General features: G+C 47.3%; 3 protein-coding genes across 13 annotated transcripts in view; 1 reads left to right on the top strand and 2 right to left on the bottom strand.

The window, feature by feature from the left end:
* The window catches only part of NUMA1 (nuclear mitotic apparatus protein 1), a 73,350-nt gene extending 71,978 nt beyond the window's left edge, over positions 1 to 1,372 (top strand). For all 7 annotated transcript variants that reach the window (XM_086678162.1, XM_086678163.1, XM_086678164.1 and 4 more), the window contains 2 exons: positions 71 to 292; positions 639 to 1,372. In XM_086678162.1, the coding sequence (XP_086534288.1) occupies positions 71 to 292; positions 639 to 650 (234 nt within the window). In that variant the 3' untranslated portion in view covers positions 651 to 1,372. The remainder of the gene's footprint in view (positions 1 to 70; positions 293 to 638) is intronic.
* Positions 1,373 to 1,666: 294 nt separating this feature from the next.
* IL18BP (interleukin 18 binding protein) lies at positions 1,667 to 4,730 on the bottom strand. Of its 3 annotated transcripts, none has more exons than XM_086678206.1 (6): positions 4,123 to 4,730; positions 3,684 to 3,777; positions 3,156 to 3,353; positions 2,384 to 2,507; positions 2,147 to 2,294; positions 1,667 to 1,940 (listed from the first exon to the last, which is right to left on the bottom strand). In XM_086678206.1, exons 2-6 carry the CDS (start codon positions 3,703 to 3,705, stop codon positions 1,857 to 1,859), a joined length of 576 nt encoding a protein of 191 aa, XP_086534332.1. In that variant the 5' UTR covers positions 3,706 to 3,777; positions 4,123 to 4,730; the 3' UTR covers positions 1,667 to 1,856. The 3 variants fall into 3 exon arrangements, with proteins under 3 accessions (XP_086534332.1, XP_086534333.1, XP_025784389.1); XM_086678207.1 differs by having other exon boundaries at positions 4,470 to 4,730; XM_025928604.2 differs by lacking the exon at positions 4,123 to 4,730 and having other exon boundaries at positions 3,684 to 4,116.
* Positions 4,731 to 5,953: 1,223 nt separating this feature from the next.
* Positions 5,954 to 26,827, bottom strand: part of RNF121 (ring finger protein 121) — an 81,202-nt gene continuing 60,328 nt past the window's right edge. For all 3 annotated transcript variants that reach the window (XM_086678197.1, XM_086678196.1, XM_086678195.1), the window contains exons 4-9: positions 25,910 to 26,064; positions 23,091 to 23,198; positions 19,325 to 19,445; positions 9,798 to 9,931; positions 9,067 to 9,168; positions 5,954 to 7,332 (exon numbers count right to left, since the gene is read on the bottom strand). In XM_086678197.1, coding sequence (XP_086534323.1) covers positions 7,212 to 7,332; positions 9,067 to 9,168; positions 9,798 to 9,931; positions 19,325 to 19,445; positions 23,091 to 23,198; positions 25,910 to 26,064 — 741 coding nt within the window. In that variant the 3' untranslated portion in view covers positions 5,954 to 7,211. The remainder of the gene's footprint in view (positions 7,333 to 9,066; positions 9,169 to 9,797; positions 9,932 to 19,324; positions 19,446 to 23,090; positions 23,199 to 25,909; positions 26,065 to 26,827) is intronic.

Here is a 26,827-nt window from a genome sequence, read left to right as displayed (position 1 = left end):
AGATCCTAGAGGGACCTTGCTGGCAGGGCCCAAGTGCAGCCCAGTTTGACAGCCCTCCCCTCCCCGACAGGCTGACCGCCGCCAGTCGATGGCTTTTAACATCCTCAACACACCCAAGAAGCTCGGGAATAGCTTGTTGCGGAGGGGAGCCTCCAAGAAAGCCCCATCCAAGGCCTCTCCCAACACCCGCAGCGGGACCCGCCGCTCTCCTCGCATCGCCACCACCGCAGCCAGCGCTGCCACTGCTGCTGCCATAGCTGCCGCCACTGCCACCCCTCGGGCCAAGGGCAAGGTGGAAGCACTGACGGGGAAAGGAAGGGGGTGGATGGACTCTTAGAGTGGGTGGAAGCAGGGTACTCCCTCAGGCCACCCCTTGGGAGGCTTCCACTGTGTGGCCCAGCTAGGCCACTGGGGGTGGGCTAAGAGAAGGTGCTCTCTTACTAGCTGCTCCCTGAGGACGGGAGACACAGGGCAACTCAGCACAGCCAGCAACTGATAACCTGGAGCTAGATGTGTCCAGGTCACACCAAGGAAGGGATCCTAGTCAGAGGGGTTTGGAGCTAAAAGAGGCCTCAAGGCCAGCTGTATCTGCTGGCATCACAAGTCTCCCGCCAAGTGACTGTCTCTCTCTCTTTCAGGCAAAGCACTGAAGGGCCAGGACCAGTGAGAGGCCCCACCTGTGTCCTCAGTGCCGACCTCGCCTGGTCCTTTTCCTTCTACTGTCCCTTTCAGTGCCTTCTCTCAGCTCCCAGGCCAGCAGTGGCCAAACCCCTACAGACAGTGATGCCTGCCCACATCCCCAGCCTGGTACCTGGATCTTCACAGGAGCCTTCGCTAGGTGAACTGAGGTGTTCTGAATTGTCCCCAGAGGCCTGGAGTGTCTGGGTCTTCTCCCTACCTTGCCTCCTGACGTTTTCTTAGAACAAAGTCACTTCTCCATCACAACCAGACTTGAGGCTGGCTTTGAGTGGCTGGGCCCAAGAGCCTCATCCTCCTCAGCCTCTGAATCCAGAAGGGACCATTGGAGGAGCAGGCCCTGGTCCCTGCTGCTCATGGTGGCTGGGCCTAGCAGGGCCCTTGCTTTTGAAGTCCAGGACTGGACATTGACCTAGCGGGTGCACCTAGAGATGCTCCCATCCACCCAAGGGCTCAGCTGCCCAGAAGATGCTCTTTTCCAGAACAGATAGGCCCCATGCCTGGGGGTGGCAGTGGGGAGTGGGAGGGGAGCAGTCTTCAGCTGCACCTCATCCCCCCTTCCCCAGACTTAAAAGTGGGGTGGGATTTTGGAGTGATGGGAAGGTTTTTAAGGGCCAGGGATGGATCTTTTTCTAAATGTTATTACTTGTAAATAAAGTCTATTTTTCTCCCTTAAGTGCTGAGCTGTCTTGATTTGTGTGGGAAAAGGGAAGTTTAGGTTCATTAGGGTATTTATATCTTTGTCCCTGCCGAGTGTCCCAGACTACCTGCCTTCTCTCAAATCCCTTCTCCTGGCCTTTCTGGGGCCACAGGATCTTCCCACACTTTTTTGAGGGCCTGTGTTCCCGGACTTTAGTTTTGTCTTTAGCTTCTGAGTGATAGTCCCCCTCTTCCCACACTCCCTCCTGGGACGGGCCAAGTTCTGTAAGTGGAATGAGGACTTAAATGACAGAGCAGATGTCATCATGCCTCCACTGAAAAATCATTTATGAGTACCCATTGTGGACCCAGGCAGCTGTGGATCAGAAACAGCATCTACCCCCACCCTTCCCTGGGACAGTCCATTAAAGGGAAAAAAGAATACAATATTAAGTCGATGCAGAAGAAGGCCTGAGCTGCAAGGGCAGCTCAGGTAATGATGTTCATCCAGGTTCTGGAGTTCACCTGTCTTGATGGTGAGGCAGAGGGGACCCGCTGGAGGGTGAGGTTTCTTGAGTGCAGGGCGCAACTGTCCTCAGCCCAGCCTGGGGAAGCGAAGGCAGACAAGGCTCAGGGCCAAGGGTGGGGACATCTCTCGTAACCTTTCTTCAGGCCATGCCTCCCCTGCCTGCATCCTAAGTTCTGCTTGGGAGCACAGTGGACGTTAATGGAGGCCACTCCGGGCAGAGCCCACCCTATCCTCCCCATACTACTCCTCCTGTCCGTGGAAACCTCCACTCAGGTTTCTCACCCAGAGCTGGGCCACGACGATGTGACGCTGGGCAGTCTGCTCAGGATCGGCAAAAACACAGGAGAAGTTGGTATTGCGCAGGGTGGGGCTCAGCTCCTCTAGCATGAGGGTCGTCTGCAGCTGGGTGCGTGGGCCCCGGCGCTCCCGACTGAAGCAGAGGAGGAAAGGCCATGAGAAGACCATAGGAGGAACCCCAACCACCCCCCTGCCTGCCAGCCTTGCCACTGCACCCCTCACCTGATGCTGCCCTCCCTCAGCCGACCTGGGAGGTGTTCGATGAAAGAACCATTGCCCAGCCAGTACAGGATGCTAAAGTGGGGGAAGCGGCTACAGGCGGTACAGGACAAGGTCAGCATTCCATCTAGGGACACATGTGGCTGTTAGCCCTTCTGGAGAGCACACCCTCCCCTCCACCATGCTGCCCTCCCCCCTGGCTCCCACAATTCAGGAACTGGATTACTGCTGTACACACCACCCAGGTGGGAAAGTCCGTTAATGGGGAAGTGTGGTTGTCTACAAGGCAGGCCTGGGGCTGAACAAGAGGAATATGGATGGGTATGCGTCCTTGGTTCAGATGACGACTCCTGACCCTGTTTCTTCAAGATGGCCTTTTCCAGTGCTCAGCTTTGGGGACTCTAGGACCCCTGGTCAAGGAGGCAGTAGGCCACTGCTCCTCTAAGATGGCCAGAGGGCAAGTGGGCTTGGGTGGGGCGCAGGCTGGGCCTCGGAGCATACTGCAGTCAAGGCTCTGGGAGTCCTCTGACCATCCTTATGTCTGAATTCTCTCCATCCCATCTTGGGAGCTGGGCCCTGCATCCACACTCATGATGCTGGGTGGGAAAGGGGATGCCGAGTGCTCTGGCAAGCTGCCCTGGCTGGTGGGGCTACATGGCAGAAGGCAGTGGAAGGGGGCAGCTCAGGAGTCAATCCCACCTTTGGGCCCTCTGTGCCCACAGCTCACCCCCTGACCACTGTGCCCTTTTAGGCTCCCATCAGAATTGCTCCTTACTCAGTGGGACTTCCAGTTCCGGCCAGGTCACCTCCATTGCTGGGCACTGCTTGGCTGTTGGGAGCCCGGAGGGGCAGGGGTCCTTTGTGATCCCAGATGAGCCAGTGAAAGCGGTGGTGGCCTGAGGTAGAGGTGTGGCTCCAGCCAGGTGAGAGACTATGTGGGCACATAGGAGCAGGACAGGCAAAGGCCTGGGATCTGAGGGCAGGACAGTCACAGAGGTCAACTGCTGTCTGCCTGGAAATGCTCAACATCCTGGCTTGGATCTTGGCTGGAGAGGGAGCTGCCTGGATGCAGCTCTGGCCGAGATTCCTGGGCTCTGCCCAGGGAATCAGAGGGGCAGAAGGACTCCTCAGGCCCCACCTCTTGGCCCTTTCTGAATGGAGAGAGGCTGGACAGAGGCTGAAAGGGAGAGCACAACAGCAGGGTGGAGCTCCCCTGGCGGAGGGGGGGTGTGTGTGTGCCTGCTCCACTCCCTTCTGTTCTCAGGCCCTACCCCACCCGCCCTTGCCAGCCCCTAGGTCCTACCTGGTGTCCGGTTCTGTCTCATGGTCTTGACGGATGTGTAAGGAGCTGGCGTGCCTGGCTCTATTTAACTGTGACAACTTCCTCCTCTCTGGGGCTGGTGGGGGAGGAGAATGGGAGTAAACTACTTCTCTCACATCTTCTCAGTGGCTTGTCTGGATCCCAGCCATTTGTATGGGCCTGTCCTTCCTGAAGACTCCACAGCCGTCCCTCGATCTGAACTGAGTGGGTTGCCAGGCAATGCTATTTATTTACTCCAGGCATCCCATCCAGCACAGGCTGGAGCTCTTTCAGAATGTAGCAACAAAGCTGAAGATCATCTAGTAACCGTCTTTCCCCACTCTAGCTCTAATTACCATTAACATTATGTGGTTATGTGTCCACTCTAACCCCTTCATTATAAGGATGGAGAAACAGACCCAAAGAGGGGCCAAGGACTTACCCCGTCACAAAGAGAGGCAAAGCTCTTTTCACTGGAGCTGGTTCCGGGAAGGACAGGATTAGTGAAATCCTTCTGGGAAAACATTCTCCACTCCCCTCTATTTCACTTTCACTTTTGTTCTAACCATGGAATCCAGAGTAGGCTCTGAGTTATTAACAGAGGGCACACACATAATGCCAGTCTGGGTCCAGTCTGTACACAGCACCTCTTCTGGGAGCCGAAGTTCATGATGGCCCAGAACCTTCCTGCTAACTCACAGACCCCCGCCCCTACTCTCCAAGTGGCATCAGACTGGATCTTTCGTCCCTGCTCAGCTTCACCCTCCCAGGGGCATATACGGTATGAACTTATGAGTCTCCCGCAGATGGATTCTTCTGTCCCGGTCAAGGGTTAGGACTCTGGCATCCACCTTTGCTCTTCGGAACCAGCCTTTGCTTCTACACGAGCAGACTTCATGCTTCTTTCACATTCACACTGATCTTCAAGGGGTCAGCTCTCCTTGGCACTGGGGGCCCCATACTGGATCGCTTTGACCACTCCAGGCTCAATGTCACACCAGCCCATCATCCTGGCCTTTCTCAGGCTCTCCACTCCCTCCAACCACCAACCCCACCCCCACCCACCACCCCACAAACTATATGGCCAGAACTATAGGTCTAGGTTTACTAGGAAGTCTAAATTTCCCCCTACCTGGCTCCCAAGAAGCCCCAAAGAGCCCTCTTTTTCAGAATCCCCCCCTTCAAAGCTCAACACTCAGTCCAGCTGTGTCCAGACCCACATGAGCCATGACACAGGAACTATGCTGACAGCACTCTCCAGCCTTGTGTGCAGGAACCTCTCAGAGTCAAGCTGAGGACTTGGAACATAAACTGGAGCTTTGGCCCTAAAAAGGAGAGGGCGCCTCCCAGGGAAGTAGGGGAGCAAGCAGCCCAGCGCTGGCTTCAGCAACAGAGCTATATGAATGCACCAGTCTGGTGGCTGATGGGACAAATGGAGCTGGGGCAGGGCCAGGACTAGGGTGAGGTTAAGTGAGGCACCCGGGATGCAAAACTGGAGTAAGCATTCACTATCAGGGTCTCGCCAGTGTCTGCAGAGGCAGAAAGACCAGGACTGGTGATTAAGCATGAAGGACAAGACCCAAGTGTCTGAGGTTTGTGGTCTCTGTGTTCTCTGTGATGGGATGCCCAGAACAGAACCAGGGAAGCCAGGAGATGGAACTAGGTTTGGAGTTCATGAAACTCCTCCCTGGGAGTGCCCCTATCTCTAGCCATCAGGTCAGGAGGCAAGGCTGCCTGGGGCTTCTGAGACAGTCCTTTGGGGGTGGGGTGGGGATGGAGGAAGAGGAGACAGGACTCTACCTTAGAGTGGAACCAAGACAAGAGTTGGGCCACTGGGAGGTCATGGGACTCAGGCTTGCTGAAGTATGAAAAGAGAGCCTTGGACAACCTGGTCTTGGCTTCTCACATGAGCCTGAAGTACAGGGGGAACAAAAGTGAAAGAATGATCCCTGGACCCTTCAACTGGGCGCACCAGCATGAGCAGTGGGGGACTATGGGAAAACACAGCTGGGTGAGAGAAGCCAAAGTTGAGAGTGGCTCATGAGAAGAGGTGCTGGCAACAGGGCACTGACCTCAGGAGGTGAGGAAGAGAGTCACCCAGTGATGTCCCAGGGCCCTTCTGCCACAGGACAGGAGCCTGGCATCACACTATTCCCAGGGATAAGGGGTGGGGCCAACTACCCCTAGGATCCAGCTCTCAAATGGGAATAGCAAAAGGCAGCAAAGACAAGGTACTCCCAGGGACCCCAGGGAAGAATAAAGCAAGATGGATGTTCAGCTTTCCAACCCAGCTCACAGAGCTTTATTCAGAATGGAGTGACAAGATCCTGCTTGGCTCTTGCTGTGCTTGAAGATGCAAGCCCAGCTGGGCCATATTCCCTAGGAACCCAGTGCTGAGGGCCCACGTTTACCCTCCCACTTCCTTCAGAACTCCTAGGGCCAGAGCTGGGGCCTACCTGGAACCTGTTTTTAGATCCCTTGCCTGGGCCTTGCCTGCTTCTCTTCCCACCCACCACCACTCCTGTTGCCAGGCCCGGGTAGGCCCCATGAACGTGGAAGCTGACAGAGGGACATTCCCTGGGCTGGGAATCCCCTGGCTGCTTCAAGGGAACACTGTCTGACGACAGGGAGGAGTCTTAACTGTCATAGTCCTTCTGCTACACACAAACAGACGCACATACTCTCTCTCAGGCTTTCAGGGAAGGAAGTGAGTGATGTGGCAGGGTAGCCTTTGGCACGTGTCACCACTTCCGGGCTAAAGGTTCTGTTCACATAAGGGGCCTTCAATCACTGCCACCCATAGCAGTCCCCATGGCCCAACTACATATGGATAGACTCTGTTCTTGCCTGAGTACAGCCCAGCTTGGGGGCAGGTTACCCAAGCTGCTGCTGTTTCTGGTTGCCCCCAAACACATCCTCAATGGATTACGAGGTTCCAGGGCTTCTCTCACTAGAAAAGTCACAAGGTTCCACTTGCCTCAACCAGTCTATGGGACCTGGACAAGGGAAGACAGAGTCAGACACAATACCGATCCCAGGCCCAGACAGGGAGGAGGGAAGAAGATACCTCACCCCTCAGTGCACATCTGTGGCACCAGGCAGAGCCCATTGGCTCTCCCACACTGAGCGAACCAGACTGGAGCCCCACAGAAGGAAGGAAAGATGGGGGTGGGATTGGCTGAGGCTCTCAGCCAGAGATGAGAAGGCTCCTTTAAACCAAAAATGTTGTGTCTCTGCTCCCACCCTGCTCAAGCAAGGAGGGTAAGGCCTGGAGGAGTTGGGGCAATTCCTATGCTCCACAATAAAAAAGGTTTTTAAATATATTCATCAAAATAGTATTCTTTTAAAAAGCCCCCACTGCTGACAGCCCCACTGGCTGGCTCTCCATCGTCTCCCTCCCCAGCCCGGACACAGCCGGAGGGGTCCTGAGTGGCCCAAGTGCCCCTCTGAGTCTTTCCCACCCAGGAGGTCTTGGAGGGCAGGGAGGAGAGTGCCCTGAGGTCCATAGTGGGTGGATGCTCTTCTTCCTGACTATTCCAGGCCCAGGATGTAGTTGATGCCTTGCACCAGGCCAATGATGACAGGCTGCCAGGCTACCAAGTATCGAAGCCAATCCAGCAGTTGCCCGTACATGACGTGAGGCCTCTCCCAGCTGTCAGTGTGTTAAAGAGGCTATGTGTAAGAGCTGCTAAGGTTGGACTAGGGGATGGGTGAGAGGGTCTGCCCACACTTTCAGCTGCTCCACAGAAATGAGCCTACAAGGAGAGGAAGCCCCAGCCAGCCTCTCCATGTCAGAAGGAAGGGCTAAACCCAGAGAATGGGGGAAGGAGAGAACAGGGAACCAATGCAGAAGACAGGACAGACATGGGAGAAGGGTAGAAAGGTGAAACTAAACTAAGACCAACATGCAGAAGAGGGCCTCCCATGTAACACCTTCTCAAAGATGGACCCATTGGTGTTAAGTAAGAATACACAGTCTGAGACTGCTGTAAGTGCATCTGTGCCAATGGCTGCAGGGAGGTGGACAATGCGATAAAGTAACCCCAAAGGTTCTTATAATGTCCACAATGAAGGCTTTCTAGGTCAAGGAAGGGGCTGAGTCTAGGGACCGAGTTGGAAGAGAGCAGGGAACAAGTTAGTCATGGGATAACCCTGGGCAGAGGCTCTAAGGAATCCCCACCCACCACTAAACACCAGGCCCTACTGAGGCCAAAAGGCCCCAGAGATCAGTTCCGTTCCTTTAACTTTATAACTAAATGCTGGGCCAGACATCTAGAGAGGAAGTCTGGGAATCCAGCTCTGGGGAAAGCAGAAAAGGAACATCACGACACTGTGAGGGAACCCCTCCAATAGCATTAGAAAGAGCAGCCTGGCCCAATCCCTGGGAACTAAGGGAAGCCCCAAGTCTCAGCTCTACCATGGAGTTACTTAACTGTTCCTGAACTAGACCCTGGAATAACCAAACAAGAAACCTTATGGGGACAGGCCAGAGCCTCCTGTTCAGGGGCTGTGGGAATGTGCTAGGTGGGAATGCAGTGGCCCCTGCCCAGCCCAGCCAGTGACCAGGGGATAGGGAGCCCTGGTATGGAAGGAAAGGGAGAGAGGGGGGAAAAAGGGGAGAGAGGGAGGAGAGAGAGGGAAGAGCGAGTGGGAGGAGAGAGAGGGAGGAGAGAGGGGAAGGACAGAGCAAGTGAGCGAGCAGTCAGGGTAGGGAGAAGGGAGAAACCTGGGCCCCTGGATCCCAGGGGAAGTGAAGTGGGGGAGGGGCAGAGTAGTGACTGGGAAATTTCCAACAGACAGGCAGAGAGGAGGAAGAGGAAGGTGAGGGCAAAGTGGGGAAGGCCAAGAGGGTACAGGACATAGCTCAGAGGAGCAGTGGTCCCGGGCTGAAAGTGGATGGGAACAAGGAGTCCCTCAGCCATCCTTGCATCTTGCAGGCCCCGCAGAGGCACAGAGCCTGTCTCTAGCCTCACATGTCACAGGTAAGGCATTACTCATTAGCTATATAACCTTGAGCAGGTTATTCAACCTCCAAACCATTTCATTCGTAAAATGAGGAAGGTCACCAAGTTGCCAGAGAATCAAATGAGATAATGTGAGCAGAGCACTTTGTTGAAGTGCCAACCACACAGTGAGCAAACAGTAAGTTGGGCTGCTACTGCCATCAATTTACTGTTGGGAGATCTAGAACTATGATGAGAATCTGAGCTGCTGGTCCTGTCCCATGTTCCACCCCCTACTTTCCTAGATCACGAGCTAAATGGAATGGTGGGTATGTACCAGGTTGGGGGCAGGAGGAAAGGCCACAGAAGGACACAAATGCAGAGGGCTGGCCAGGACTTTCTTCCCACTGCCCATTCCCAGCAAGAACCCAAACAAAGGATACGGATTGCTGAACATCCTCTTGAGATCCACCTTCTCTTTGCAGTAAGGACATGTCTGCTTCTTTCCCACAATGCACCAGCCGCGGATGCAGAACTCGTGGAATCTGAGTACCACTGGTCAAGGGAAATGGTAGGCAGCCGGGATGGCACTGGAGCCCCATGCCCATGCACTAGCCCTGGAGAAAGGTTCAAATCCTGGCTTCACCTCTTATTAGCTGTATAACCATGGACACATCCTTTCTCTCTGACCCTGTTTCCTCTCATGTGAAGAGAGGAAAATGATCTCTATCTTACAGCGTTGTAGTGGGGCAAAATGGAGAGAATACATGGCACAGAATGGGTGCTGAGTAAGCACATGATAAATACTGGAAGTGTCATTCAGGGAGACTAGATTCTGATACTGAGCGATCCAGCTAGAGGATGCTCCTCTCTGTGACTGAGCCAACCTCAAGGCAGCTAGTGCAGCCTCAGGCTCCTTTCTGATCCAGCCAGGCTATAAACACTGTTTACATAGGTGGCCCCCAGCTGTGGAAAAGAGTGAGGGAGGCTGCGATTTCCACTCCTGGGTGTCAGTTTCTCTAGCAAAGAACACCACCCAAATGTCTGCCCTTTTGTGACTCTCTCGCACTTCAAGGTTTGGACAATATGCCAGGGTCATGACCACCCCCTCCTCTCCCTGACTAGAATGCCATGTGGCAGGAGAGATGTGGCCCAGGGGCTCCAGACAGGATACACATGATTGCAAGACAGCCTATATGTGTTCTCGATGATTCCCTCTTCACTGACATCCACAAAGATCTGCTGCCCACACACGGCACACACACTGTCCGAGAGGTGTTTGGTAGGCATGCCTGACTCGCTGTAGAACTGGGAGAGAAGAACAAGAGGAAAAGACAGGAAAGGTGTGAGAATCAGCCAAAGTAGGAAGGTACCACAGAGGACTTAGGTCTTCTGAAGAGGAGGCAAAGTGCCAGGGGGAGGTCCCACAGCTAGAGAACATCTTTTATATGCCAAATTCACCTCATCTTTGCGAGGTCGATGGGGAGAAAGGGACACCAGAGATGGGTTGGGAAGTCAGACCCAGTAGGACCTGAACACTGGTCTAGTCAGCATCAGGGACAAGGAAATCAGAGGTAGGAGGACTCAGGGCTGGCGACCCAGAGCTGTGTCAGGTAAGCCGCTCTGTGGCCAGACTATACTTCCACTAGGGATGGACAACATCTCTTCTCTAAGATTAAAAACAGTCAAATATCTTTGGTGCAATGTTGGTATGGTGATGAGGGCATTCCCAGACACTTGTGGCAGCAGCAAAAGAGGCTTACTCCTTTTGGACAGCATTCGGACAGCATCTCAAACTGCCATGCCCTTTAGCCCACTGATGTCACTTCAAGTAAGGTAAAGAAGTAAAAATATCAAAAAAGCCTCATGTATACAGATATTCATTTAAGCATTATTTATAATTAAAGAAGCAAAGAGTTTTGCAATTCTGTAAAAAGTTAAATAGAATTACCATATGACACAGCAAGTCCATTCTTACATGTACCCACCCCCCAAAAATGAAAACAAAAACGAAACACACATTTGTAAGCCAATACTCAAGGCAGCATTATTCACAATATCCAAAAGGCGGAAACCACTCAAGTGTCCATCAAAAGATGAATGGATAAAACCAAATGTGGTATACGCGTACAGTGGAATATGATTCAGTCATAAAAATAATGAAGTTCTGATCCATGCTACCACAGGCATGAACACTGAAAACATCCTAAGTGAAATGTCAGACACCAAAGGTCAAATATTATGATTCCATTTATATGACAAAATATCTAGAATAGGCAAATTCACAGAGACACAATGTAGGTTAGAGGTAGCCAAGGGCTGGGGGAAGGGAATGGGGCGTTATTGCTTAATGCACACTGAATTTCTGTTTGGGGTGATGAAAAGTTTTGGAAATAGTGGTGATAGTTGCACAACCCTGTGAATGTAATTAATGCACTGAACTGTACACTTAAAAATAGCTAAAATAGTGAAGTTTTAAGTTATATATACTTTACCACCGTAAAAAATACCATAAAATAATAAAAATAAGCAAAGAAATGGAAATAACCATGCATGACTCAGAATAGGAGAATGCCTAAATAAGTTTGGTACACACTCAAGGGACTGAACAGGCAGCGAGTCAACAGGAAGCCTGAGGTGTAACAGTAAGTGTCAAAAATTGATGGCATAGTATGATTGGTACCATATGTAAAGACAAGCCCAAATCTATACAAAGAGAAAAGATCAGAAGGAAATATGTCACAATGCTCACACCAGTGATGGTTTGGTAGTAGCATCATAGGTGGTACTTTTCTTTCTTTTTTTTAATTTTTTTAAATGTTTATTTTTGAGAAAGAGAAAAAGGGTGAGTGGGGGAGGGGCAGAGAGTGAGAGGGAGATACAGAATCCAAAGCAGGCTCCAGGCTCTGAGCTGTCAGCACAGAGCCTGACGTGGGACTCAAATTCACGAACTGTGAGATCATGACCTGAGCCAAAGTCGGATGCTTAACCAATTGAGCCACTCAAGCGCCCCTCCATAGGTGGTATTTTTCTTTTGTCTACTTTTCTGTACTCAAATTTTCCTTAATGAACATACATTACTTTTAGATTAAAGATTATTTATTACCATGCTGAATTACAATAACCAATTCCATGCTCCAAAAACAAACTCCAACAAATTTTGTATACTTTCCATGTGGTTTATTCCTTCTTTCTTTTCTTTCTTTTTTTTTTTTTAAGGTTTATTTTTGAGACAGAGAGACAGGGAGCACAAGTGGGGGAGGGGCAGAGAGAAGAGGGAGCATCCACAGCGGGCTCCATGCTGACAAGCGGAGAGCCCAATGCGGGGCTCGAACTCAGGAACCCTGAGATCATGAAGTTGGATGCTCAACTGATTGAACCACCCAGGTGCCCCTATTCTTAAATAGCTAAATAGCATTTCCCCCTGACCCCAAAGAGAAAAGACTTGAAATTTATTTTTTGACATTTTCTAAGATGTATTGTTTTTTTCCTTTCCCTTGCCTTAAAAACTGTGATAAAAACCACATAATATAGAATATACATCTTAACTACTTCTAAATGTAAGTTGATCAGTGTTCAGTCTATTCACACTGTGCAACTAATCTCCAGAACTTTTAAACATTTTGCTAGACTCTATAATGGACTGTGAAAAAGACTTTGGAGTTTGTTATTACAATTCATCTGGACCTGTAAGATAGTTTACTATACCTAGCCATTTGTATGTCCTTAAACTTGAGTTTGCTCTCTCTTTTCTTCTGTTTGCAAACAAATGTCTTCTGAAAAAGCAAAGCCCTGAGGCTGGGTGAGAGAGGAGACGGCACCCAGGTGCTGGGACAGGGAGTATGAGAGGGTGACACCAGGTGCCTGCCAGAACTTCTGCTCGACATGGAAGCTTCCCTTGCTCCAAGCTGTCCTCCTGAAGAACAGCCTCTGTCAGACATCAGAACTGCTATCCAAACCCAAGACTCCTCCAAGATAGAAGGCAGAGATAACACACTGCCCCCAAGAGTCCATGAATATAGAGCTTCCTGCCTTCACTCCCACCTCCCTCCCTTGTAAAACACTCTGAAGTAGCTCAAGTTGAGTGCTACTTATCACAGAATACTAGAGCAGCCCTAACACTGGGGAAACCAAAGCGCAGAAGAGGAAAAAAACAAGAGGGTACTAGAACCCAGACCCTTTGACTCCTACCCAAGTTCCCATCCAAGTAACATCTGCAGAATGATCACCTACTTAACTTGCCGAAGGCCAGTTATCCAAATAATTACAATTTGTTTATCCAGAGTACAAAAGGCAGTGGAAAAGGATAAGCTAGAGTCAGAACGCAGGGTCAAACCTGTGGGAGTCTATGAATTGTGCAACTCTCAAAAGCTGGAATCTCATAATGTTAGTGTTGGGGGGCACCTCTGAGAAACACTTCCCCAAAGCTTGACAGGCTGATGGCTCTGAAATGTGTTCTGGCTTAGAATTTCTAGGCACATCAACTAAACAGAGAGGGGAGACCAAGAGGTCTGGGTTCAGCTTGGCACTGAGTCCTTGTACAATCACGTGGCATAGGAATATGGCCACTCACTCTGGCCCACAACATTGGCAATAAGAGAACTAAGAATGCTACAACTCAGGAGATGGTTTAGAGCTCTGAGGAAGAGCTTAACCTCAAATCACCCCAGAGTTCTGCCCCCAGAGCACCGGGGCCAAGGGTGCAAGATCAGGGTGCCTGGGTGGCTCAGTCGGTTAAGCATCCGACTTACTCTTGGTTTTAGCTAAGGTCGTGATCTCACAGTTTTGTGGGTTCGAGCCCACATTAGACTCTGTGCTGGCAGCACGGAGCCTGCTAGGGATTCTCTTTCCCTCTCTGTCTACTCCTTCTCTGCTTGCGCTCTGTCTCAATCTCAAAAAAGAAAAAAAATAAAGGATGAAGGATCAAAAAGAGAACTTGGATGAGGTGAAGACAGAAAGAAAGAAGGTCACAAAAGTATCTGTCTTAGGCCCCTCATTTCTGGAGTTCTTCCCACAAGGCTAATGTGGAAACAGGCAGGCAGAGTCAAATACTACAGTGTTTCAACAAAGCCCTCAGGTAAGCTGTCAAACCAGGAAGGCCCCACACCCCCAGGGCTCACAGAGACCACACAGGAGACTGTATCAGGAGGCACTGAAGTGGGGTTGGGTAAAATACAGAAAGGCAGATTTCAGTTTAACCTTAAGAGCCTGATCCCTTGCTAGAATAGACTCAGGGGAACCAATGGTTTATTAGGATTAGACAGACCTAAGTACAGTCTTCTGTCACTTACCACCTTGATGAACTTGAGCAAGCCTTCCAAACCCTTCCCTCTTCCATCAAAATATATTGGGTACCTACTGAAGTACCAGCCACTGGACCATTATATCCTGGGGATATAATGCTAGAAGAGCATAAACCTGACCTCTAACCTCATGGAACCTACAGCTACAAAAGAATGACATTAAAAAAATAAATACTGGGGCGACTGGTTGGTTCAGTCAGTTAAGTGTCAGACTTGATTTCAGCTCAAGTCATGGCCTCGCGATTCATGGGTTCAAGCCTTGCATCGGGCTTCACACTGACAGGGCAGAGCCTGCTTTAGATTCTTTCTCTCCCTCTTTCTCTGCCTCACCCTGCTTGCTATCTCTCTCAAAATAAACAAACTTAAAAAAATTTTTAAATACTTATAGAAAATAAGAACTACTAAGTAGGCTAAAATAAGAATTAAAAAGGCAGTACAGGGGTAAGAAAGAGGTTCCTAACTAGGCCTAGGTCACGTGAGGAGGTTTCCTTGAGAGAGTGACAAGAAGTTTCTTGAGGCTGAGAGGTAATGGGTGGTGGGCATTAGGAGAGGAAGAAAGGCAGAAGAGGGAAGAGGCCTTGAGGTGGAAAGGAGCCCAGTGCACTTGAGAAACTAAAACGAACCCAATGTGGCTAGAGTTGTGAGAAAGAGGAAAACTATGACACCTTCTCAGCCACATGAAGAATTCTGGACTTGAAATGGAAAGTCATCTAAGGCATTTGATCAGACGCGAATTTTTAAGATTACTCTGTCTCCTGCGTGGAAAATGGAGTGGAGAGGAGGCCAACATGAATTCAGAGGCCAGCTAAGGGACAATTCTTTAAAAGCAAGAGATGCTGGAGACCTGCGCTAAGGGGACGTCTGGGCTAATTTGATGGCAGTAAAAACTGAGAGTGGACAGACTGGTGATGACAAATAGATAGCAGAAGACTAAAGATATGGTACTGAAAAAAGTGCTGGGTTAGAGGTCCAGAAAGTTAGAGAAAAAGAAAAGGGGAATGCCTAGGTGAAGTGCATTGAAGATGCCTTAGGTATGAGCTCAGGGAATAGTGACATTCCAGGGAGGACAAGCTACAGAAGACAGCGAAGGAAAAGCAGGATAGAGATGCATCACAAAAGCCAAGGAGAAAAGACCCTTTTAAGAAGTATAGAGTGGCTGAGTCAATTCTATAGTTGGCTGAGCAACTGATGGCTGCTGAGGTCAGAATTAGTGACACAGTCACTGGTGACCTGAATAAAAAGGTCATTTCAGAGGAAGGGTTTAAGCTGAGGCCAGATTAGAATGAACTAAGGAGTATGTGGAAAGCAATCAAAAGGAGACAGGAACTTTCTCTAAGTTTAGCTGTGAAGGACAGGAAATGGGTCAGTTGTTAGAGATGAAAGTAGGTCAAAGAAAGGATGTTTTTTGAAAAAGAATGCTTCAAAAGTTAATGGGAAGAGCCTAGCAGAGAAGGAGAAGTTGAAGTCATGAGTGAGAAAGGAAGTTGATAGCACAATGGGTCCCTGAGAAGGGAAGAGGGTATGGAATCCACAGTGTAGGCATGGCTGGCTTGTGATGGGAGAAAGGACATTTTCTCCACTGTAACTAGAGGGAAGGAGGAAAGATGGGTGCAAATCTGTGAGTAGAAAACCCAACACAGGCGCTTGTGCACAGCAGGGGCTCAGGAAACAAAGAGGAGTTGCATGCCACACCAGTGAAGAATGTATACACCATGAAAGCCCTGTGAGCTCACCCAGTCTGACCACTTCTCGACAGGGGAGGAGACTGATGCCCAAGGAGGAGGGCCTCGTCCGAAGTCAGAGAGAGCTGGTGGCAAAGCTGAGCTGGTGCCTGGTCAGTTGAAACTTGGTGAAACACTGAATAAAATATCCATTTCTCAGGGTTATAGAAGAGATTCCATGTGACAGAATGGTCTGAGAGGACTTCAGACAATAGATGGCATCCAAGAGACAACTGGCATATGCTCATGATTTAGGATTGGTCTGTTCTGTGTCTTGATCTGTGTGTTGGGTAATGAAGATACAAAGACAAATTCTACAGGGTCTCTCTGCTCCAGGTGATCACATATACAAAACAGGTAGCTTTCTAGCAAGCACTAGTGTATGCTAGGTACACTGGACAAATGACAGCTACCATCATCATCCTCTACTACGTGCCATGGGCCAAGCTACTCTGCAAAATGCTGTGCATTAACCTGTTTGTTCCTTACAATTCTTTATGTCTGGTAATATTATTACATCTGAGAAAACAAGATCGGAGAGGTAAAGTAACCTGCTCAAGAATACATAGCTAATTAAAAGTGGATTAGAATTTGAAATGAGGTCTGACTCTAACCCCCTAGCTCTTTCCACTACTTCAGACAGATGAATGGACAGCCAGTCCTGTCCTAATGTTGTCTGGGGCACAGAAACTTGTTGAGAAGAAAGCATGAGGCAGGACTCATGGCCTAATGGAGCAGAAATAATGTGCCACTACCCTGCCTGCCCAACAGTTCTCTCTTTTGAGCCCCAGAAAAACAGGCTTGCCTATTTCACAATCCTCTGTCCCCCTACCCCCACCCAACATGACTTTTGGGTATGAATGGAAACTATATGACTGATTATCACAAGCTCATGACCTCACAGTGACCAGCTGGGGAAAAAAAACAAAACAAAAAAACACCATCCAAGGTTCCCTTGACACAAGAGTTACTTTAGTTCATACTACAATTACTCCATGTGAGGCAAAACAGCTATTCTGCACTAAACAAGAGTAGTGCAGAATAGTAAAAAGGAATTGAGAATGCATGTTAATACAATTGTAAACCTTATGGTTTCATTTCTAGCATGCCTTAAGTTAATTAATCACAGATCTTTGTAGGTCAAACCACTCTCAAGGGGGACCAAAAGACGAGTCAGCATAGTTCCAGACCTGGTAGATGGAACAGCTTCAAAATCAACTATGACTCTCTGGGATTAGAGCTGTGATCAAAGAATGTACAAAAGACTATGAAAACAACTGGGACTGAGATGTGGCATAGGCACACAATGGAATTTTATTATCTCAGCAGCTACACTTATTTATTTATTTAGTCTTTTAAAAATTGAGGTACACAATGGAATACTATTCAGCCTGAAAAGGGGAGAAAATTCTGACACACATGCAACAACATGGGTGAGCCTTGAAGACATTATGCTAAGTGAAATAAGCCATCACAAAGGACAAATATTGCATGGGTCCATTTATATGAGGTACACCTAGAGTGGTCAAATTTATAGAAGCAGAAAGTAAAATGGTTGTTGCCAGGGCTTGTGGGGAAGATGGACTGTGGAGTTATTATTTAAGGGGTTCAGAGCTTCAATTTTGCAAAATGAAGAGTTCTATGGATGGATGTGGTAATGGCTGCAAAACAATGTAAATGTAGTTAATGCCACCGCAGACTTAACAATGGCTAAGATGGTAAATTTTATGTGTACTTTACCACAATTTAAAAAAATGACTCAGTCTGCTACTTGGAAGTGAGCAGTGGTGGTGCTAGTAAAGGTTGCAGTTGGTCATACCTGGCACACTATAAATGGTTGACAAATAACTGTTTCTTGAATAAATAAAAGAATGAGTTGGCTAACAAATGCATGGAAGGCTGGAATTTCCTAGCTTTCTTAAACTGCCTTCCCCAAACCATTCATCAGGTTCTGGCTTCAAGGCCAGGGATATTCTTGAAATTCAGGTTGCTGTGGCTCAGGGGCCCACGTGTTCCTAAGCAGACCACAGCCCATTTGACTAAAGACTGGGGCAGATATAGGAAAATCCTGGAATTCTCAGGGTGAAAAGAACTGTAAAGGTAGGGCAGTCTATCCCTTTATCCCAAGTTGGAGTTAGAGTCCCTTCTCCCATATCCCTGCCTAGTCTCATCTGTTGGCATTCTGAGCCCTAGCAATTAACCTGCCACTAAGTCTCTGCAACATTTGCTGTGGGGAAACTATGAATGAATGAACTCCTGGTGACTCACCCAGTACTGTCACAAGCCATGTTAGTCTTCCTATGACCCGCTCCCTGCCCCCAGAGATGGGGGCCTGGGGAAACAGCAAACTGTTATTATTGTTGAGGTCAGCAAGGTCACATTCTGTTGGACAAGAGCTAGGCAGAGTAGCTCCCCTGAAAGGGATAGGGATAGGATTCTCAGTGTCAATTACCTAGGGAAGATGTGGATCATCATAGAAGAAACCAGGATGCAGATGGCGGGCCTGAGGTATAGGCATATTTTATGTCAGACATGGGCTCTGGGTCTAGACACTTGGAGGATAGTTGTCTAGATGTGGATTCTAGGTGGTGAGTGCTAAGATGGCACCTGATACACAGAGATAGGCCGAGAGTTGGATGGGGCAGGGTCTGAAAGTCTGGGAAAGGAGATACCCTGCTTCGTCAGACTAACCTCATTCAAACTCATATCTATTTTCCTGCTATCAACCCCAACCTTTTAATAAAGTTCAATGTCACTGTTTGATCCTTATGTTCTTGTGCTATTAAGAGGTATTGAAAGACATGTGGGTTTAAGAGGGGTCAAGAGCTGGGGCTTGAGGCACTCCCCACCCTAGTGAGAAATTCTCCCACTAGGTCTCTTGGTGAAGCTGCCACTCACATCACTTCCCACTTCATCTAGTTAACTCCTATGCATCAGCTCAATAGTCCCTTCTTCAGGGAGGCCATCTCGGAGTCCCGAGACTAGGTCAAATGTCACTATTGCATTTGTTCACACCATTATGAACCTTTCCTTCATAGTATTTATTGAGGTTATAATTTTATATTTATTTGTGTATTTATTACTTTAATACCCATCTCTGTCACTAGGGCGTAAACTCCTTTTGGACAAGGACCACGTACACCTTTGTAATTCCAGCATAAGTCCAGTGCCCTGGCATGTAGGAACCATTAAATAAATATCTATTAAATGAATGTTAACTTCCTGAATGGTAAAGTGGTTCTTTCCTACAATGGCTCTAAAGTTAAAAATTCCAAGGTACAACTGAGATCTGGCTTTCCAAATTTTAAGGAAGGAATCTCCATACCATACTACTTATATCTTGAAAGATTTTTTTTTTTTTTTATGGTTTATCTCTTCCATCAAACAAGCGATGCTATCCTGAACTGTCTGGAGATGTCAGGAGGCAGTTAAAAGCCCGTGTGGGGACACCTGGGTGGCTCAGTTGGTTAAGATCTGACTCTTGATTTCAGCTCAGGTCATGATCTCATGGTTTGTGAGATGGAGCCCCATATCAGGGTCTGCAAGAACAGTGCAGGACCTGCTTGGGATTCTCTCTCCCTCTCTTTCTGCCCCTCCCCAACTTGTGTGTGTGTGTGTGTGTGTGTGTGTACATGCTCTCTCTAAAAAAAGAAAAAACAAAGCCCATGTGAACTTACCCCTATGGTAGACGCCATATAGTCTGCACACATTTCTGCAAAGTCTCGCTCAAGAACTCCATAGTAGAGGCCATAGAAGAGGAGAGAAATGCCAAAGTCCATAGCATCTTCTGGTTTGATCCTGTAAGGGAAGCAGCATGGCCTGTAAGGCCTACCCTAAGATGCAACTGCTTTGGATTACTACTGTGGGACACATAAGGCAGCAACTAAAGTGGTAGGCTTTAAGGGCTAAAGCAAGCGTTGGCACACTAAGAACAAATCCAGCCTGCTACCTGTTTTTATATGGCTTGTTGGCACCATCTGAACAGGCTAGCACTGTGAGCTACAAAGACCAAGCCAAGGTATTCCCTAGTGCCCCTCTTCCCCACTCTGTTCCCAGTGCCTGTCTCCTCCAACTGGCAACATGCCTTACAGCTGCCTAGGGCCCACTCTGGTTGGCACCTACATGTTGGGGACTCCACTGCTGGCAATCACTGGACACCAACCAGTGGAATTTCAGTCAGGAAGTTGGCAACTCACCAAATTGCCTCACCTCCAGCCAGCTGCCTAAGTTGAAATGACTGAGCAAGGGCACACCAGGACCTGGGTTGTCACTGGAACAGAGAGTGAAAATGATCCAGTGGTCACACACCCCCTTGTAAGGCCCCTCCTTCTGAGAATGTCTCATCTGATGGCAAGTGGGCACAAAGCATGCCCACCATCTGAGACAGCCCATCCCTCAAACAAGGTAGGGCAAGGGAAGAGTTTCCCCTCTTGTTATACTACATATTATCCTAGACTTTGCCTTTTGTCCATAAAGTCTAAAATATGATTTGGCCCTTTACAGAAAAAGCTTGCCATCCACAGCTTTAGAAATAAAGATAAAGTCAGTTAGTAAATACAGACATACCAGTTACCATAAAATTTTAGGTTGTATCTATACATATTCTGTATCATGTCATCAAAGTTAAATTTTGGTCCAAGTCTACTTCCTAAGAAGGACAAAGATCTTATCTGTATATTAGGAGGCTTGTTTTAATAATTCCAAGGACTAATAATTTGCAACCTTCAGTCTTTAAATGTTTATTATAGAAAACAACCTTTTTAAAAATATTTGTACCAGGAACTGTATGTGTTCACTTAAAGTTGTAAATTATATTTATCTTAAAAAGTTGAGTTTACTCATGAATCATGTAATATTTAACCTAGTAACTAGACATCATGATCTTATACCAATTAACTCGATTAGTAGCATAAAAATGGTCAAGCCTCTCAATTCTGTTTTCTTCCTGGTATAGTTTATGCAAATATAAAAGAACTGTAATTAAAAGAACAGCAGGGGCGCCTGGGTGGCTCAGTAGGTTAAGCGTCTGACGTAGGCTCAGGTCATGATCTCACAGTCCGTGGGTTGGAGCCCCGCATCGGGCTCTGTGCTGTCAGTTCAGAGCCTAGAGCCTCCTTCAGATTCTGTGTCTCCCTCTCTTTCTGCCCCTCCCCCACTCACTCTCTGTCTCTCAAAAAAATGAATAAACGTTAAAAAAATTTTTTTTTAAAGAACAGCCATCTTGGGGAGCCTGGGTGGCTCAGTCAGTTAAGCATCCGACTTCGGCCTCAGGTCATGATCTCGTGGTTTGTGAGTTCGAGCCCCACATCAGGCTGTGTGCTCACAGCTCAGACCCTGGAGCCTGCTTCAGGCAGAGCCCTCTCTCTCTACCCTTCTACCCGCTCACACGTGCTCTCTAAAATAAACAAACATTTAAAAAAAATTTTTTAAGAATAGCTATCTTTAGGGGCGCCTGGGTGGCTCAGTCGGTTGAGTGTCCGACTTTGCCTCAGGTCATGATCTCGTGGTCTGTGAGTTCAAGCCCCACATCAGGCTCTGTGCTGACGGCTCAGAGCCTGGAGCCTGTTTCAGATTCTGTGTCTCCCTCTCTCTGCCCCTCCCCTGCTCATGCTCTGTCTCTCTCTCCGTGTCAAAAATAAATAAGCATTTAAAAAAAAAAAAAAAAAAAAAAAAAAAAAAAAGAATAGCTATCTTTAGTACAATGCAGAATCTTGATTTTTGTTTTTTTAACCACACAGGTTAGGAAGATATCTGGAAATATCTTGGTTTTCTTTGATAGGACATGTTAGACTCTATTCCAATGAGTTCCTATAAATCCTTGTGGAGCCTGTTATTGCTTGCAGCCTGTACTACCCCTGGAAGAAAGAATTCCACAGTATCCTCTCACTATATAAAGTAGGGCTTACTCCTTTCAGTTTCAAAAAGGCTCCTGGAGCACCTGGATGGCTCAGTCAGTTAGGCGTCTGACACTGGATTTTGGCTCTGGTTGTGATCTCACAGTGCGTGGGTTTGAGCCCTGCTTGGGATCCTCTCTCTTTCTCCTTCTCTCTGCTCTCTGCCCCTCTCCAGCTAAGTAGATAAATAAACTTAAAAAAAAAAAAAAAAAAGGCTCCTGCCTACAGTGTGCCAAATTTGGGAAAGAGTCCAGTGGTGCTGACTTTAAATCTGAATCCTATATCTGTAACTTCCTAGGCACTGTCGTAGGCTTAGGATTCCTCATGATCCACAGTCCACAGTCCCATCACCTCAGCCATGAGACCACATTTCCACTCTCTTCTGCCTTTACTTACTGTACCCTACAGTCTCAGAGTCCAGGATTTCTTGGCTTCTGCCTCAACTGGGAGTGAGGGGGCTTGTACGCTGACACGAATCTTTTTGAAATCTTATGACAATATGGAGTAACAGCCAGAATTTGACTCCTGGTAATATATCCTTAGGAAGCAACAAAACAATGTTATCTGAAACTGAAAAACACCCTAAGTGCCCAACAATGGAGCGGGAGTTAAATGTCCACAGGTTAACTTTCTAAAAAAGTGTGTCCTTAGAAATCTGATAAAAGTGGAATGTCAGCTACGTTACAAGGCAGCAATTTTATACGGCATCTAAATTGGGAGATTCTTAAAACTGGCGAGGGAAAGCTTTTGAGGTAGGGTGTTTCCCACAGCCATCTGGGTGGTCTCATTCCCTCACATCCCAGCCCCGGAACTACTGTAAGGACTGTTATGGACACCGCTCTGCTGTTTCCCGCCCTGTATACTTCTGGGTGAACCTACTGCCAGGTTCCAACTGTGTCACATGAGTTTGTCTAGGGGTTGACAAAAAACGTTTTGTGTAAAGGACTAGATAGTATTTAAGGTTTGTGACCTAAATAGTATTTGCCACAAATATTAAACTCTGCTGCTATAGTTTTATTGCAAAAACAGCCATAGACAATGCATAAACAAATGAGTATCGCTGTGTTACAATAAAAACTTTCTTTACCTTAGAAAAAAACAGGAGGTAGACCAATTTGGCCCACAGGACAGTTTGCCAACTCCTAGTCTCCCTGAACATAAGACCACTCAGGTAGAGTGGACACTGCAATAGATGGTACAAACATGGACAAGGAAAATGGCTCTGTTACAGTGATGAATGGAGTAATGGTAACTGGCTATAATCATTATTATGCTTACTTTTTTTAAATACTTTTTCATTACAATATAAATTCTTGGAAAATATCACCAATGATTTGGGACTCTAACTCTGTATGTCCAGACACTCCTTTCTCTTGGCCAGTGCAAATCAGGGAGGGCTCACCCTCCCCTATTCCCCAAAGCCCAAGTGTCCTATCCTTGGTGCCATGTCCCCCTTGTTAATATCTAGGACTTGCTCCAGGAAGAAAGGTACACCATACCGGCCCCTCCTCCCCAAACACAAGCAAAAACAAAAGCAAAGGATACTTACTTGAATAATAAATTGAGACCAAAGAGGGTAAACATGACAGCCATGTAGCCAACAATGCCTGTGGCATAGCTGATTTTATAGATCAACAGGAACCACTTATAAACCAACCTGGAGAAAGGAAAGAATATTAGCACAGCTGACACAGAAACTCTGGCCTAGGGGCCTCTGGATTACCAGAACCTCTTATTCACACATCAATGGAGAGAGCAGGTTCTTTGGTTAGGACTTACTGAGCAACTTTAGTTACTGTAATGGAGCTGGTCACTCCCTTAATGGTAGAAACACCTCCACATACCAGGGAGCTAGTGCTATTTTCCTGGTCCCAGACCAAGCAAAGAAAAGAGAGCCTTAAAAGGAGGTTTTGGCCTCAAACAAAGAGCACAGCTGACCTCAGACAGCTATGTCATCTCAAATTCAGATTAGTTGGATAAGGAAGTGAAAACTACTAACTACAGCTATGCTCAGAAGGGAATAGGTGGGGAAGGCTAGTTGTTCTCGTCAGAAAAGAGAATTCAAGGGAAGATGAATAAGTAGAATCAGCTATAGGCTTTTCCAGTTGGGCATGGTTAACCTGAATACTGCTTTGCTCCTTTCCAGAGGCCAATAATGAAATGGTGTCTAATGGATTTGCTTCTGAAATGATTTTCTGGAGAAGAAGGGATAAGGAAGGAGGCACTCAAAGAATACCTTTGAATTGCATGTGTGTGGTGGTGGTGGGGGGGGGGGTGGAGTGGGGCTGTACAATGCTAGTGAAGGAGGAGGAGCAGTGCTCTCTAGAACCCTACAAAAAGGAGTGTGAAATCTGGTTGGCTGACCCCAGCCAGGTTCAGAGAGGAAAGATGGTTCCCTGAACGTAGCAGGGCCTTTTTAAATGCTATGGAGGCAGGTCCCTGATATCAGGAGCAACTACTCTATCTGCGGTGGGAACAAAGGAACAATTTGCTTGAATAAACAACTCAAGCTTGCCTGGCTACTGAGGCCAAGTTACTGCCAACTGTGCTCCGCCTCAGGGAAGAAACTCAAGGTCCCTGCCTATGCCTCCCTGCTACAGCTAAGCAAGTGGTGATCAGTTCTCAGGAAAGGGAAAGGCCCCAAACATTTTACACAAAGCAAAACCCACACAGAGCTCCATTACCCAGGGTTTGCACTGATCAGATGGGAGTGAGATAGTGGAAAGGATGTGGAATTTTAGGTGGAATCTGGATTAAGTAAGTATTATTTGCTGGGTAATTCCAGGTAAGTCAAATCACCACTCTAAGACAAGTTTATTTTTTGTATTACAGGGGAAAACCATGATGCCTTCCTCAATGGATTGTACAGAGCCCATTTCCTGGTGTATATAATACACGCTCAATAACTGCTACATGAATAAACGTGAATGTTTATGAAAGTGCTCTGAAATTATAAAGCACTATCAGATGTTAGTTATCGTGATAAAAAACTTCCCATGTTATAGACACATTTTCAGTCATTTTGTCTACAAGTTGATACTGTTTGTTACTTAGTGATTCTTAAAGTGCTTTTTCACACTTTGTCTTCATATCACCCTATATGAGGTAGCAATTATCATCACATTTGTAAGGATAAAAAATTCAAGGCTCAGAAAGGTGAAGCCAAACAAGTCATATAATTAACAATTGGCAGGGCTGGGGTTTCCCATCCACATCCATCTGGCTCCAGAGTCTCTATCTTTTCTAACAATCCTTAATGTAAACTACCATAGCCAGAGAGGAGCTTCTCAATCACCAACTTCACCTTGAAGATCAATTTTACCATATAAAATGATACTCAGAAGGCCAAAGGAAGACCTATAGTAAAGCAGAACATAAAATGCATGGGGAAAAGAGCAACTTGCAATTTGGAAGACTTTGGTTCAGGTAGTTACAACTTTGAGGCTGGCTATTTCCTCTGCTAGGCTCTCCTGGATCCGTACACACATCTCTCACAGCACTTACCAACTGCACTGAAACAGCTGCTTTCTTGTCCATCTCCTCCATTAAACCGAGCATTCCTTGAGGGCAGGGACCATGTCTTATCCAGTTCTGTATCCCCAGCGCTCAGCACAGGGCCTGACACATAGCAGGTGCTTGTTGAATGAATGAATGAATGAGAAAATCTCTCTCTCTGTCAAGTACAGATATTAAATGACCTCACAAGCTGGTTGGGAGGATCAAACTAGAAACGCATTTGGATAAAATGCAAAGAATAATACAGGCAGGGGCTGCTTTGTGACCCAAGAAGGAAGTATTATTTGTTGAAAAATTGCACATTTGCTGAGATTCATTCATTCAACAAAAATTTACAGAGTAGGCTCCTATGTGCCAGGCCCTGTGGTAGGGCCTGGATATACAGTGACAACCAAAATACATGTGGTTCCTGATCTCACAATTATAGTTTAGTGGGGGAGATAGACACTCAATATTTTGTGATAAGTTCTATGTTGGAAAACTACAGGGCCTATAAAAGAATACAATAGAAAATCTAATTTAGAGATTAGAGAAGGGTTCACACACACACACAAAAACATTTAAAATGAGACAATGATCACCAGAATTTGCTTACTTATTTTGGTTGCTTTTAATATAAATAAACCTTGATATAAACTCTAAGGTAAGCTACAGGGAAATATTTTATGATTTTTAATCTGTGAAGGGGGGATAGTTCTCCCAATCAGCTTGTTTTGGTGGAACCCCATGCCAAGTAATCTTGGCAAATAAAAGTTACAATTTTTTCAGTCTAAACCCATTCCAACCCCAATGCATTCCAACCCATTAGCTTCAGGAAACCTAGCTCCTCTTCCCCACTACCTAATCTCTCACCTTGGGGTTGTCTGTACTAGAGGTTTTCGGGTGGCTCGGAAGGTGACAAAAGCTGTGACAGCAGAGAACAAGATCCAGATCACTAGGAACCTCCACCAGTGCAGCTTCACTGTGAAATAGAGGGGAACAACCCACATCTGAAAGAGGGTCACCATCTGAAACACAAACACAAGCACTTCAGCTCTAGCCAGCTCCCTCTGTAGCTCTATCCACGAGTCCATTTCAGCCTGATCCTCTCCTAGATTTCCAAATTTGGACAGAGGCACCTCTTAGTGATCCAACTTAGAAACCTAGGACCATGCCTGACACCTCCCTTTCATCCCTCACCTAACTGTTGTATATATTCTTTCCTTTCCAGGTGAGCCCTTGCCAGCTCTTGCCAGCCCTTGCCAGCCCTTGCCTGCCTCACTGCAATGACCTCTTTATTCAATCTCCCTGCATTCAGTGTCTCCCTCTCCAATCTACCGTTTCCAGGAGTCTGGAATGGTAATTCTAACATACAGTCTTTCTTTTCTTTTCTTTTCTTTTCTTTTCTTTTTTTCTTCTCTTTCCTTTTCTTTCTCTCTCTTCTTCCTTCCTCCCTCCCTCCCTTTCTTTCTTTCTTTTTCTCTCCCTCCCACTCTCTCTTTCTTTAAGTACGCTTCACACCCAGTGCATGGCCCAACATGGGGCCTGAACTCACGACTCTGAGATCAAGACCTGAGCTGAGATCAAGAGTCAGACGCTTAAGTGACTGAGCCACCCAAGTGTCTCTCTAATATATAGTCTTGAACATGTCATTCCCTTGCTTACAACCCTCTAATGGTCCCCTACATACAGGGTAACACCCAAAATCCTTAGGCAGTCAAATCCCCACTACCTTACTATTCTGGATTGAACAAAGGCATAATCAGGAATAAGTCTAGGCATCAGTGTAAA

This window comes from Puma concolor, chromosome D1 (genome assembly GCF_028749965.1).
Source record: "Puma concolor isolate L17-30 chromosome D1, mPumCon1.1.hap2, whole genome shotgun sequence".
Taxonomy (NCBI): domain Eukaryota; kingdom Metazoa; phylum Chordata; class Mammalia; order Carnivora; family Felidae; genus Puma; species Puma concolor.
Note: the sequence above shows the minus strand (reverse complement) of the source record. Positions and strands in the feature narration are given on the sequence as shown.